The 15,395-nt window shown below is 42.9% G+C and overlaps 1 protein-coding gene across 3 annotated transcripts in view; it reads right to left on the reverse strand.

The window, feature by feature from the left end:
• Bbs9 (Bardet-Biedl syndrome 9) overlaps positions 1–15,395 on the reverse strand; it is a 405,148-nt gene that overhangs the window by 178,779 nt on the left and 210,974 nt on the right. For all 3 annotated transcript variants that reach the window (XM_048446631.3, XM_048446632.3, XM_048446634.3), the window contains one exon: positions 15,232–15,384. In XM_048446631.3, the coding sequence (XP_048302588.3) occupies positions 15,232–15,384 (153 nt within the window). The remainder of the gene's footprint in view (positions 1–15,231; positions 15,385–15,395) is intronic.

The raw sequence follows: 15,395 nt of genomic DNA on the forward strand, positions 1-15,395 counted from the left end.
GATGATAAAATTGTGAGGTTTTTTTGTCCCTTTATATAATGATTCTGCAGATAAAATAAATATTTCTGGAGAATATGATGAGAAGGGAAGCACCAGGATAAGGTTGCTCATGCAGCTTCTAAGAAGCCCATGGGGGAAAGAAGAACCATGAGGTTAAGGGAGATGGAGCACCTTAGCCAAAGTCCAGGAGACCAAGACTCAAGTCTGATGAACTTTGATCACTTCACACACTCACAAATACCAGAATACAAAGTTTACATGTAGCCACCTAAGAGGGCCACACGATTGTCTGACACTGACACTAGTTGAGTAAAATTCATTGTGTGACAGTCTGCTTGTGGATGAGAACTTGAAAGGATTACAAGAAAGAAAATGATAACAAGGGACATTATGACTACAAGATGGCTCCAAAGACCTAAACTTGAATACAGAACTCATAGGTTGGAAGGTGGAAACTAAATTATATAAGTTGTCTTCTGGGTGTCCACATTCCTGCCATGGAATGTGTATGCCAATGACATACACATGCATGCATGCATACATACATATATACATAATAAATGCAATGAAATGTATTATAGGAAAAGATATAAAATTCTCCCTATGCAGAATCATGCTGTATAGCAGACCCTTGGTATAGGACAATGGTCTGTATTATGTCAATTATATTTTAAATAAACACTGACTGGCCAGGAGCCAGGCAGAAAGTATAGGTGGGACAACCAGACAGGAAGCAGAGGTAGGTCAATGAGAACAGGAGAATTCTGAGAAGAAGCAAGTTCCTTCTGCAGTCCTGGCCCAGCTACAGAGCAAGCAAGATGTGACTGCCTTTCTGAAAAAGGTACTGAGCCATGTGGCTAACACATAAGAACAACGGGCTAATATAAGTTATAAGAGTTACTAAGAAGCCTGAGCTAATGGGCCAATTAGTTTATTACTAATGTAGACATTTGTGTGATTTCTTTGGGACTTAACAATTGCAGGAACTGGGAAGGACAGAAACTCTGACAACAGACCCTAGTTTCACACAACACATGAAATGTAAAAGTCTAAACAAGTTAGGCTTGTGAATGCTAACAGTAAGTGTGAAACATCCCAGCAATCATTTTATCTCATCAAATGTGTAAATGGCATTGTAACATTGTAACATAGCTACATTAAATATGCTAAAATTATTTCACTTATTGCACTTTACTTTTAATATGTCATCTAGAAAATTAAGTATTACATAGATGGCTCATATTAGTGGCTTGAGTATATTTCTATTAGCCAGCCCTGGCCTAGACACTGTAGTCAGGAAGATATTAACTATAACCACATACTTATAATGAACAAACTTTGTAACCTGTATTCGAGGCTATACTCCTACACAGATAAAGTGAACTCTAAATTTATGAGCAAGGGTTTTGTATATTTCTCAGGTCTGTCAGACAGGGAAAGAGACCATTGCTTTCACCCATATATTCATCTCAGCACAACACTCAGCCCTAACTCTCTCGGGAGTGAAAAGCCACAAGACAGTTCCATATGTAATAGCAGTCAAAAGCACTAAGCATTAATGAAGATGATAAATTTGTGATCCTACCATTTCTCAAGAACACATATCATAAAACTTATCCTAGCAACTATTTTAAGTAGAGAGTAGTTTAAGGCATAGCCACATCATTGTAGAAAAGTTAGTTCAACATTCATCAAATTGTTATCCAAAAGAAAACCGTTCTCTCATGAACATTCCATGTGGGATTTCCCTCTGTATGCCGTGATTACCATTAACGAATAAAGAAACTACTTTGGACATACAGCAGGGCAGAACTTAGGTAGGCAGAGAAGATGGAACTGAATGCTGGGAGAAAGAAGGGCCTGTAAATCAAAACAACTCTGAGATACCATCTTACATCTGGTAAGAATGGCCAAGATCAAAAACACTGATGACAACTTATGCTGGAGAGGTTGTGGGGAAAAGGGAACACTTCTGCATTGCTGGTGGGAGTGCAAGTTGGTACAACCCCCTTGGATATCTGTATGGCAGTTTCTCAGAAAATTAGAAAACAACCTTCCTTGAGATCCAGCAATACCACTTTTGGGTATATATCCAAAGGATGCTCAATCATACCACAAGGATATATGCTCAACTATGTTCATAGCAGCATTGTTTGTCATAATCAGAACCTGGAAATAACTTAAATGTCCCTTGACCTAAGAATGGATAAGGAAAATGTGGTACATTTACACAATAAATTACTACACAGTAGAGAAAAATAATGACATCTTGAAATTTGCAGGCAAATGGATGTATCTAGAAAACATCATATTGAGTGAGGTAACCCAGATCCAGAGAGACAATTATCACAAGTACTCACTCATAGATGGTTTTTAAAGATAAAGCAAAGAAAATCAGCCTACAAATCACAATCCCAGAGAACCTAGACAACAATGAGGACCCTAAGAGAGACATACATGGATCCAATATATAATGGAGGTAGAAAAAGACAAGATCTCCTGAGTAAACTGGAAGCATGGGAACCATGGGAAAGGGTGGGGGGGCAGGGAAGGGAGCAGAGAAAAATGTATAACTCAATAAAATCAACTAAAAAAAAGAAATACGCCAGAAAAAAAAGGTTGTTTAATAATTTGAAGTCATAGGGCTAGAGAAATGGGTAAGTGGTTAAGAGCATTTGCTGCTCTTCCAAAGGACCTGGGTTGGGTTCCCAACACCCATGACAGACAGCTCACAATCACCTGTAACTCCACCTCCAGGGATTCAACTCCTTCTTCTGTACTCTGTACATACCTGCACTCACATGTACACATATCCCAGACATGCACACACACACACACAAACACAGACATACCTATATTTGTGATTTTAAAAACAAATCTTTTAAAAAGAATTTTAAGTACTCTAAAACTATATACCACTTTCAATTTTTCACTTACTCCAGATATGTACAAATATACATTTGTACAGAATTTATTATCATATTATACAATATATTATAGAAATATTTGTGTCATTTGTAACTAACTACATATAGTTCATAATTTGTTTTATTTCATAAAATTATGTGTGTATCTGAATGTATGCGTATTTGTGTACGTGCATATATTCATGTATATGTGTGTGTATGTGTGTACATGTATTAATGTGTATGAATGTTGGAAAGCACACATATGCTATGCTACACTATGTTTTCGAGGTCAGAGGACAATGTTGAGAGTCAGGTTACCTTCACAGTCACCTTGAGACAGTGTCTCTGTTGCTCTCCACACTGTCTACCAGGCTAGCTGCCCCATGAATTTCTAAGGATCCTCCGTCTCCTCCTCCCGTCTCGCAGCAGGAGCACTTGGATTACCACCACCTATCTGGCTTTTTGTGAGTTTTGGGGATTCAAACTTAAGTCCTTGGTCTTAGGCAACAAGCACTTTACCCTCAATGCCATCTTTCTAGCCTTGATTTCTTCAATTACATGAAATATTTTTATAAGTTTAGTTTTTTAAAATAATATATGAAATGCTGCACACTAAACATAACCATAGGCATTCTCTAACTGTGGGAAGGCGGTAGTTCATACTAAAGCAACAGCTGAGTGGATTTCCCACCTTGAGCTTCTGAGCTAAATCCCCAGAGTAGCATCACATTGTGCTAACACACACTCCACATTTTCTTTCTACTGTCCTTCAGTGTGTTCCAGGCTTTAACCCCTCACTCACGCCTAAACAGCTCAGAGGAAAGTCCCGTGCACTGTCTTCTTTATCTGTTCGACCGCCTTTGGAGACAGAACTTCCACAGCGGCTTGATGAGACATAGGACACTGGGCCAGCCACAGCATCACGTCTCAGCTGCACCTTTCCATGTCTAGACCATGTCTCCTCCCCAGTGGCAGAGTGAATCAGGCCTCCGAACGGATTCATCACATGTTCCTTGGTTTTGGCACCAAAAGTGCGCTCATTTAAAAGCTATGCACCAAAAAGCTCTTAGATTTCCACATGACTTAAAATGATTTTTTATATCATTGCTACACAAATAAACGGAGTGGAAGGAAGTTTTAAGTGCAGGAAAAAAGTAACAAATAGCAAACCCCAAACCACACGCCTTCTGTTTAAAATTCTGCCTACTAGAGCCTCTATTTTGCAGAGGAGAAAAAGTGCCCAGCCCTTTCTAAGCACTAACGGTTATCAGCCACCCCATCACACAGGCCTCTGACACAGCTCAGATCAGTAAACACTCCCTTCTGTGAAACACAGGCCCAGTGTTCCAAGGGAGGGCTCCAGCTCACACAAAGAGCATCCAAACAAAAGCCAAGCCAAAAGTTAAGTCCAAGCTACCCTTTTGAAGTGAAGCTACCAATCAGCTGTGCTTTAACTAGCGAATGTATGTGAAATCCTTATAACTTGAAAGAGCTGATTTCTTGAAGCTTTCCTTGGGAAGGTAATGAATCTTAGCATTCTGCGATGGCACTGAAACCGAATTTCAACAGACGTTAACAAGTTGGCCAAAGTCCTCTTCCTCTGATACTTGAGTTTTAGGATTGTACCAGGATTTGGGGCACTATCTGAGGATCTTGTTACTGACAAGTGAACATAAAACAAGCACGAGGAGGGTATGACTGTACACCCCTGAGCACGGACAAACAGCTCACACACACCGCCTTTTTCACAAACCTGACCATACTTATACTAAAGAAAATCTGGGTATCTAATTCCCACCTGGCATTGACTACAAAAAAAAAAAAAAATCCACAATGTTGGAACATGTCTGACATCTGACACCAAGCAACTTCCTTTAGAGTTTCTGGTTCTTACGCATAAACTTGCAACACTAATGCCACCTGCTCCAGACAACTTCAAGCACTAAAGTCAGCAGTGAAATTTCCTTCAGACTGAACTGCATAAACCTGAGCCTCACGTCTTTCCCCTTTGTCTCGCAGGTTCTCTGACACACTGAGGTGCTGAAATGGAAGTGTTTCAATTTTACAAATGAGGAGATTTAGGTTTATAAAAACTGGGGTGGAGAGACAGACAGACCATGGGCAGACTTTCTTCTACCACGATGACCCAAAGCTAGAAGTAGTGGTGAAAGTTCTTTCAAAAAGATAGATTCCTCCCCCCGCCAAAATTCTAGACTACAAACTAAGTATTGATACTGTGCTCAGCAATTAGAAAATCTGTGCTCACGGGAAGCCAGATCCCTCCCATGTGCGTGCATCATGAGTTGGTCTCCCGGTGTGATGCTGTGTGGAGCCCAACCCTTGGTTCAGCCATGGGCCAACCTCAGTGAGAGGTGTTTTAAAGATGCCCCCCACCCCCATGAGTGGGAAGAGTGCCAGGTCCTGTTTGGGAACAGAATGCTAAGGAGAGCAGAGTAGGAATCGGGAGGTGCTCGACGGGACATGAAAATAGGAGAGCTGACTACACTCAGTCAAGCACAGACAAAAAGGAGAGAAAGGGAGGAAGGAAAAGGTACAAAAATGAGGGGGAAGGGAGGGAGGAGAAGGAAAGAGCGGGGAAGATAGGAGAGGACAGCAGAGGAGAGGAGAAAACTGATTACTACAGCAAAGCTCAGAACTATCTTACTGCATCCCAAAGCCAGTGGCCCACTTGGTGGAGACCAGAAAGACAAAAAGATTTGCATTTCCCTGATGACTAAGGATGCTGAGCAATTCTTTAAGGAAGTTCTTTACTTCCAACCATAATCACTGCCAGAGTAGGACTCAGCTATCAATAAGTTTAATGGAGGCCTGAGTCTCAGTAGTTTACCCTGAAGTAATACCTGGTTGCTGGAAGGACCACAAACTGAGATTACCTGAGCACCACCCAAGAACAGACCATCCAAAGGAAATGCCTAATGTTCCAACCTCTGTAGACAGGATCACCTGCCAGAACACACTCACCAGGACACACCTAGACAAATGTCAGCCAATTAGCGATCCTGAACCTCAGAAACCCCTCACCCTCACCTTTACTACTATGAAAACTCAACTCTAACTCTAGCTTGGGATTTTCTGCTTATTCCAATACGTAGGGCATGCGGAGAGACTGAGTTTGCAAACTTGCATAAAATAAAGGCTCTTTGCTTTTACATAAGGGACTTGTTGGCTTTTGGGGGACTTCACAGATTTGGGAATAACACAATAAAAAAAAGTCTTGATAGACAAGCCATTTTGGGGTTAGGGAGAAATATGGTGCCAGAGGCACTCCCAGGAAATCTCAAGGATGACCCCAACTAAGACTCATGGCAATAGCGGAGAGGATGCCTGGACTGGCCTTCTCCTGGGATCAGATTGGTGACTACCCTAATTGTCAACAGAGAGACTTCATCCAGAAACTGATGGAAACAGATGTAAAGATTCACAGCCAAGTACTGGGCAGAACTCTGGGAGTCCTCCTGAAGAAAGAGAGGACGGGCTGTATGAGCGAGGGGGGTCAAGGTCATGATGGAGAAACCCACAGAGACAGCTGACCTGAGTTAGTGGGAGCTCACAGACTCTGGACCAAGAGCTAAGGAGTCTACATGGGACTGATCTAGGCCCTTGCATGTAGGTGACAGTTGTGTAGCCTGGTCTGTTTGTGAGGCCCCTAGCAGTGGGGTCAGGACCTGTCTCAGGCACTTGAGCTGGCTTTGAGAACCTATTCCCCATGCTGGGGTGCCTTGCCCAGCCTCAACACAGGAGGAGGAGGTAGGTCCTGGATCAGTATGATATGTCATGCTTTGTTGACACCCATGGGAGACCTGCCCTTTGCAGAAAGGAGGAGGAATGAATGTCAGGGAAGGGGGTAAGTGGGAGAAGGGAGGAGAAACTGTGGCTGGTATGTAAAATAAATGAAAAATTTAATAATAAAAATGGCTTGATTGCACAGTGCAGTTTCTAGATAAGATGTCTCTCCAAGGGCAGTTTGCTTAGCTATGACTTAACCATGATGCTCATCCCAGACAGAAGCTCTGGAGTTGCCCTAGTGAGCCATCAGTCAAAGTGCTGCTGGCCTTGGGAACAAACAGGTGGTGGGCATCATTATGTATTTCCACCCTGCACTGGATTCCAGTTGTCCTGGTCTACACTGCAAGATCAGAAAGCAGGCAAGAACCAGCTACCTCAGTGCAGATAGCCAAGGCAAAGTGAAAGCACAGGGCCCTCGGTTCAAAACCACTAAGAGTTCAGGCAGCTACTGTGGAGCACTGGAGCGATGGCTGCACAGCCACATGAAGCCAACCTTGAATCAGTGGAAGAGGAGGGTGTACAAAAAGCCGGGGTGATGATGCTCCCTCTGAAATTAGCATGTGGATAGCACTCAGCAAGTTGCACCATCGCAGAGAGAGCAGTGACACCAGTCACTTTAAGTAAGTCCTGACAAAAGTAACTAGCAATCCTCTTCGGACTACAACTGTGGACGAGTAAGAGTGTAATGGCAATAAAATAAATAGCAGAATTCACTGGTAAAATGCTTGCACAGCACACATGAGGCCTTACATTCACCACAAAGACCCCCATTTAAAGCATTTTAATTTAATGCATTGTGGTATTAGTAATGCTAAAGGAAAGAGAATAGTCCCAGAATTCCTCATATGTCTAAATAACCAGATGCCATGTATTTCTCAACTTCTGTGATGAGCAATGTCCAAATCAATGGAACAAGGGAACAAGGCAAAGGTGTAGGTTTGAAAAGTGTCTGAGTGCCAGGCACAGCAGCTCACACATTCAATCCCACGTGCAGGATGCAGAGGCAGACATATGTCTGTGAGTTGAAGGCAAGACTGTTCTACAAAGTGAGTTACAGGACACTGTAAGAAAGATGAGAGACAGGTGGGGGAGAAGGGAGGGAGGAAAGGGAGGAGAGGGAGAGAAACACAAAGAGAGTTTGAACATTGGACCTATAGCCACCAGATAAATTAGCCAGGCCAGTCCACTGAGCCATGAAGGATATGGGACAGTGACCCCAACTATCTTCGAGACAAATGCCAAATGTGTGAGTATACATGCCCTAGGCCATACTATGTCCAGATGAGCCATCAGACACCTGAGTTGTAGCATGAGGAGCTGACTTGTTGGGGTTTCTGTCCCGCCCGGTACCCCACAGCCAGCAAACCCCAAAGAAAATTACACACAGGACTTCTTAAGATTATAAACTGATTGGCCCATTAGGTCAGGCTACTTATTAGCTCTTATAACTTATGTTACCCCATTATCCTTATCTACATTAGTCACATGGCTCTGTACCTTTCTTAGCTGGGCAAGTTACATGCTGCCTCTTCGGTGGTCTGCGCAGGAATGGCGGAGGGAGCTTCCTGTTTTCCCAGAATACTCCCAGTCTCTTTGCTCCACCCCTACTTCCTGTCTGGCTTTCCCGCCTATACTGCCTGCCTGGCCAATCAGCGTTTTATTAAAACATGATTGATAGAATACAGACAATTCTCACACACCACTGAGTAAGTCCAACCAGCATCAGGTAAGCAAGGCCCCGGAAGAATGGCCCAGCTGGTCCAAGGGGTCAGGAACAATAGATGCTGGTGGCTACTGCTGCCTGCACTGAGGTCTGGGATGGTCTGCTACCCAGCAAAGCTGTTGAAGGATACAGGTAGCACTTTATGCTAAGCAATAAGCTGGGGCTGAGCAACTCAGCTCACCAGTTTTGGCAGAGAGATTAGATTCTCACTAAATTGAATAATATAGTCCAGATGGAACTTAAAAGTATATAAAGAATGAGGGAGTATAAATGGTAAAATAAATTATAAGGTGATACCTCTGCACTCCTGACATTTGGAAGGCTATCTATCCTAAGTAGAAGAACTTAAAGAAAAAGATATATTTTTACTGTGAAAATATTTCAAAGACTTTTACATGTTAATGGACATTAAAACGGGCTAGCGAGATGGCTCCGTAGTTAAGAACACTGACTGCTCTATCAGAGGACCCAGGTTCAAGTCCCAATACCGACATGGCAGCTCACAACTGTCTTTAACTCCTGTTCCAGGGGATCTGATGCCCTCACACAAACATACATGCAGGAAAACACTGATGTATATAAAATACAAATAAGTAAATTATTTTTAAAAGACATTAAAATAAAAAGCAAATAAAATTTCATAAAACTTTTTAACATATGATTACATAAAATATTAACTTTTTATACAGACTGCAAGGAAGACTAACATATAAAGTACTGTATGCATGATAAAGCCACCCTAAATATTACTACTAATATATTCAACAGAAGGAAAACAGAACAACTTGATAGAATAATGAACAAAGGCACATGAGAAGCAAATCACACACAAAAACACAAATGGTCACATAAAATCTGAAGAATGCTCAGCTACAATGGTAAGCAAGAAAAGAAAGAGTAAACTGGCAATCATAGTAGCCCATCACTCAGAATTGCAGCGATCCAAACGGGTACCAAACCTTGAGAACAGGCATTGGTGAGAGACGACATGGCTAGGAGACACAAGGCCCTAGGTTCTAATCCCAGCACCATATCCAGAGAAAGGAAGAAGGTCGAGAGGGGGGAGGAAAGGAAGGGAGTGGGAACAAGGAAAGCTTCTCTCTGATGGTAAAACTACCATTGAGTACAATAGTTCTGCAAATGAGAGTGGAGAAGAGAAAGAGGAGAGGGGCGGGGAGGGAGGGAAGAGAGAGATGTTGCTGTGGAGCAGATTTTTTGGAAATGAAACAACCTGAAGTCAGCCAGCTGGGCTCACCATCCTTATGTCCCTTTTATTTTCCTTCTCTGCAGCCAAAGTTTCTGAGCAGTTTGGCTTAGGAAATTTTGGAGATGCCCCTAAAGATACAGGGTTTTCATCATTCTTAGTTAAGGTCTCAGTTGGCAATGCTGATATATAACAGAGTTTCACAAATACGATATATAACTGAAAACTCCTTTGCTGATCAATCAATAGCAGCATGTTTAAGATGGCATAATATATTAGTCACATGACCATCAAGAGTATTTACCACATAAATACCACTTAAAATGTGTTGAGATCTTGTATACCAAGCACTACTCAAAGCAATTTATGTGTTTATATATGTATAAGGAGGTGATATATATAGATATATATATATCTATATATATCATTATTTTGTAAGTAAGGAAACTGAGGCTTAGGGGTGTAAGTTTTATCTTCTTTTTGATTGTTCCAAGTAATTTGCTAAAGATCACACAGTTAGCAAGAAGCAAATGAATGGCCTAGATCACAGACAGAATGACTGGGACAGAGTCCTTAATTCTCATATTCCTATACATCAGAGACCCATACCAAGTCCTGTGTTGGTGGGTAAAGGTCGTTGTCAAAGTGGCTGGATTTAGAATCACTCAGGAGACACCTCTGGGTGTGTCTGTAAGGGTGTTTCCAGAGAGGGAAGTCTCGCCCTCACTGTGAGCAGATTATCACGTGCTAAGTCCTAGACTGAAGAAGAAAGGGGAAGCAAGGAAATGAGGAGAGCAGCAGCATCTAGCTTCTTCAGCTGAAGGCCAGCACAACATGGCTGCCAAGCCTCACACCTGGCTGCCATGATTTCCAAGTAGAGAGGTCAGGGGACCACTTTCAGGAGGGGGTTCACTCTTTTCCCTATGGATTCTGGGGATCAAACTCAGGCCATCAGGGCCAGTGGCGAGCGTTTTTACCAAATGAGCCAGCTCACAGGTCCTAAAGAAATATGTGTTTTAAGGAAGAAAAAAAATACCTTCTATAAAATTGTACTTAATAATTCTGAAAACAGGAAATGAAGAAAATCAAAACTCGTCACGCTCCTGTCCGATTTGCACAGAGGCATTTCAGCAGAAGACGGGTCACAGCTAACTGCAGCACACACGGCCTCATTAAAATAAAAACAGAAAACACTTTCTCCGCCAAGAATCTACAGCTGTACCACCTGCCCGAGTCCTCCAATCAGGCGGTTTAGAAAGACGACTTTCCACTTCTCAGCGCCCTCTGAACATGCTACGTAGCATGGACATGAGGAAGGTTTCTGTGGTTTCTTCTTTGAGTTGATGCCTTCAGCAAAACATGGTTTCAAAAAATTTGTCTTTATAAGTGACAGAGGATACTCACTCATAGAGCAAATACTAACTGAGTGTGTGGAGACACATACTACACTGTAAACACACTGGGCAAAGCGCTGGCACTTAAGAACACTGCTTGATTCTTCCTCTATATTCATAAAAGAAAACCACCACTGCTTCCTCAAGCGGTGACATTGGGAGCCACCCAGACACAAGGCATCAGGGGAAAGAGTGCACATTTCAATGGACAGCTCACAGCTCCTCGCTGACTGCTGCTGAGGCCATAAAAATGACACTAGGATCAACTGAAGAGAGAAAGAACCCAAAGAGATAACAGCTAATTCCATATAGATCCAACAGAAAAACACTTCAAAGATCTAATAACACATCACACATGTGTGCACACCTATAACCCAGGCACTTGGCAGGGGGATATTAAGTTTGGAGACCTGCCTGGGCTACAAAGTGAGATCTTACCTAAAACAGTCATAGAATAGTTTTGCCATAGATGCTGAAATGGGGCTTTAGTACAGACTGATGCTTCACTTGCATATTTACCCCCGGAGAGCCAGACAGAGGACACAGACGAGATGACGAAACACAGACATGTGACACGGAGGGGTGGAATCCACCTGCTTGATCCAAGTGGACTTATCCAAGAGGGACTTTTCTCAGGGTTAGACTCAAAACTAGAGCTAATAAGATTTTTTAGTGTCAGGGTGAGATACCTCTGAGCTATTGTTCAGGAAGGCCCCAGTGGTCTCCAAAACAACACACTATTAGCATTGCCTGTGGTTACCCACATAACTCCATGGTCAGACACTACTGCTGAAGACACCATCCATTTTTGACTCTAGGACAGAGAGAAATCAATCCCAAACTGACCGGGAAACTTCCTCCCCGCTAGTTAGCTTTCACAGTGTCAGAAGGTGTGATGAGGGATTCTGTGGGGGAAAGGACTTGAATGGCCTTTCCTAGTCCTGGACCCTGTGCTGTGGGAGGTCCTTCTGTCTATGTGTTGCTTTTGTTGGTTAATGAATAAAGAACTGGCTTGGCCTATAGCATAGCGGGAGGAAGGTGGAGTTAGAGAGAAGCCATGAAGGCCTGCCAGACACAGTTGCCAGAACTTTGCCAGTAAGCCACTGCCACGTGGCAATACACAGATTAATAGAAATGGGTTAAATTAATATGTAAAAGTCAGCCAATAAGAAGCTAGAGCTATTGGGACAAGCAGTGATATAATTAATACTGTTTCTGTGTGATTATTTCGGATCTAATCTATCAGGTGGCAGGAAACCAAAAAGCGGCCTCCTTGCTACAACCCTGCATGGTACAATATCAACCTAATAGGCGAGAGGTGCCCACTAGTACAATAATAGCCTGACTGTTAGGGGTAACCAACCACTTTCTGATTGGAGTTACAGCACGTTCCACAGAAAGAAGTTCGTGCCTGGTACTATAAGGCTAGTCAAAAGTTCATGGCTAAGGAGGTTATAGATCCTAAGGTAGAACATGCTATTGTTATTTTGATAAATGGTAATGCTATTAAATTATCTTCTAAATATTTACATCTATATCCATAGACCTGGGATGCACTCAGGCTTGGTCAGAGAAACTTCGCTGTGCAGTAGGCAGCAACACCGACAGATACTCACAGCTGAATGAAAGCTGTGACTTCTCAGCTCGAAATGGGATGGCTTAACAGTTCACCCCCTTCCCCTGCTCCACAAGGCTCAGGTGTGGCTCGGAGCAGAAAGTGGTAATAATATATGAACTGCTGTCTTCTGGACATTCCACAGCTGCTGCCCTCAGGGACTCCCAGCTGCCGTGGTTTCTACACAAGTCCTACACAAGAACCTGGCAGCCACAACTCCAGCACAAACAGAAGAGGGGCTTCCAGGCCCCATTCCTAGCTGAGGGAAAGGAGATTCATTCTTCTTTGAGGATGTGGCTATAATTGAGTTGCCCGTGAGCCAATGGATGGTACCATATCCATGCGCATATGGGCAGCGCTAATCAGAATTAATGGGCTATTAATAAAAAAGGAGAGCATGAGGTTAAGAGAGAGAGATGGGCCGATCGGGCCTAAGAGGAGTTGGAGGTTGAAACAGATGAAATACAATCACATTTCATCATATCGTGTATGAAATTATCAAAAACTAATTTTTAAACAGTGAGATTTTCCTTTCATCAACTGTGGGTCATCTGTATGTTGGAACTCTAGGCTGCAGAATACCCTTAGCCACGGCAAAGGGCAGACCTCTGCACCCACCCACGTGGGAACGTCACCAGCACGCGCAGTGAGAGCAGAGCAATGCACTGATATGTGTAGTGTCATACTCCTCCAGGGTTCTCCCGGCCTCACAAATCATCTCATTACAAACGCATTCTGTAAGAAGTTTCTGGAAAGACTCCAAGCAGATAAGAGTGGTTCACTTCTGAGAAAATGACACAGAACAAGATGTGGGATTTGGCATTAAGAATAGCTGCAATCTTCTTCAGAAAAGTATATTCCTGTTAATCATATCATTAAAATTAAGTTAAAGGAACTAGACTTTTATGCTCAAGAAATTAAGTATTCAATCAGCACTTTAGGGTAATTTAACATGAACATATATAGTAGAATTGAATGGTAATGAACATGAAAATTGAAGCAAATCCCTGACAGTATTCTTTTTTTCTGTTCAAAAACTGTTCATTCTTAATCTATAAATCATGAAAATTTAAAATACACATTTAAATTAAAAATTTATGGGTTTGATCATTTAGTACCTATTATTACAAGTGTAAGGTCCAACCTTGAAGCTAGGCAGAGAAAGAATTTCAAATCCAGCATCTAAATGCACAAAAGAGGAGTTGGTCCTGCTCCATACCACACTGGGAGAGTATCAAATGAAGCTCCTCACCAGCCCACTGTGCAGCTCTGTGTGGAGCAGATGCTCACCCCAGTACTGTCACTGATGCGGAAGGATGTTCAGGGAGAAACAGACAAGTGGCCAAGGAGTGAGAAGAGAGGAGGAAGAAAGGGAGGGAACTGCAAACAACAGGAGAACACGTGCACTGAAGAGAAAGTGCTGCAGAACAGACACGGCCCGGGTGCTTGACCTAGAGGTCACACAAGTGGTTAGCAGCAATCTGCAGTCTGTGCTTGTAGAACAGTTATAAGACACTCCTACACACATCATGGGGTGAATTTGTGATGCCGCAGTACAGGTGACAGGTACATAGAGCTAAACACAGGATAAAGTCAGAGAGAACTGAGTAACACATTCACATGCAGCAGAATAGTCAGATCTCAGTAAGAGCAGGGTTGTGGTCAAAGTCTATACCCCATTTTGCAAAGCTCCGACGGTGTGGAAAGTGTGCGAGAAGCCACCCAGATGATCCACAGCTGAGATTATGACTTCCAAGACCAGCAGTCTTCCAGGGCCCTACTGGGTGTCACTGTGCACTGGCTCTTAAATGGCTGAGAACTTTCAAGTAAGCATGAAATTCTCTCAGGTGTCAGAGCAGGGATAATAAGCTCTTTTTCTTCATCCAGGAAAACTAACTGGAAAATATCTGATCTGCACTTTCAAAACCAACAGAATGGAGTGAGGGGAGGTGTTGAGGAAGGTATAGCAAGGAAAGAGAGTGGAGTAACGGGGTCAGAGCTGAGTGGTGATGAAAGTGAGAAGAGGGAGTTGGGGTGGTGTTCAGTACCAGCAGTGTGGTGACAGACAGATGGAACTAAACCCAGCATCCCCTCAGATAGAACATCCACACAGAGGAACGCAAGGAAATCTAAACAAGGGCAGGGCTGTAATCAGTGCCCATATCCTGCCAGTACAATCAAGCTAGAGTCTTCTAAAACGTCACCACTGGGGCGACCAAGGCAGTGACACATGGATATGTCTATATTACTTGTCACAGGTACACAGGAATATGTAGTTATTAGAACGTTTCAAAACCTCAGTTTTAAAATTCAGAACATATACACCACCAGTGCTAATTTTAAAACAAGGTTGTGATACCATGTAGAGGACCCAGGAAGACACGATGTGGCCAAAGTCTTCATCACAGTCATACAAAGACTGGGAGTATATGGTAGCTGCTTGGGAAATAGACAATAAAGGTGACAATTATGGACTACACCAGAAATCATACAACAGTTCTAGCCATATGCACAGCATACGTTTGCATTCTGGTGCCTGACTCTATGGGGACAGACAATGGCCACCAGTGCACACTGACCTGCTTGTACGTCCCATCCAGCAGGGTGTCCAGGTGCTGGAGCGGGGCAGGTGTCTTATCTCTGAACCTTGTTAGAAGCCGACGCTGGATGGCCCGGAACTGTACAGCTCTTTCAGATAAAAGCTCTTCCAACTTCTCCCCATTAATCCGCAGCTGTAAGGAGT

Source organism: Myodes glareolus, chromosome 4, assembly GCF_982192425.1.
Source record: "Myodes glareolus chromosome 4, mMyoGla1.1, whole genome shotgun sequence".
NCBI lineage: Eukaryota > Metazoa > Chordata > Mammalia > Rodentia > Cricetidae > Myodes > Myodes glareolus.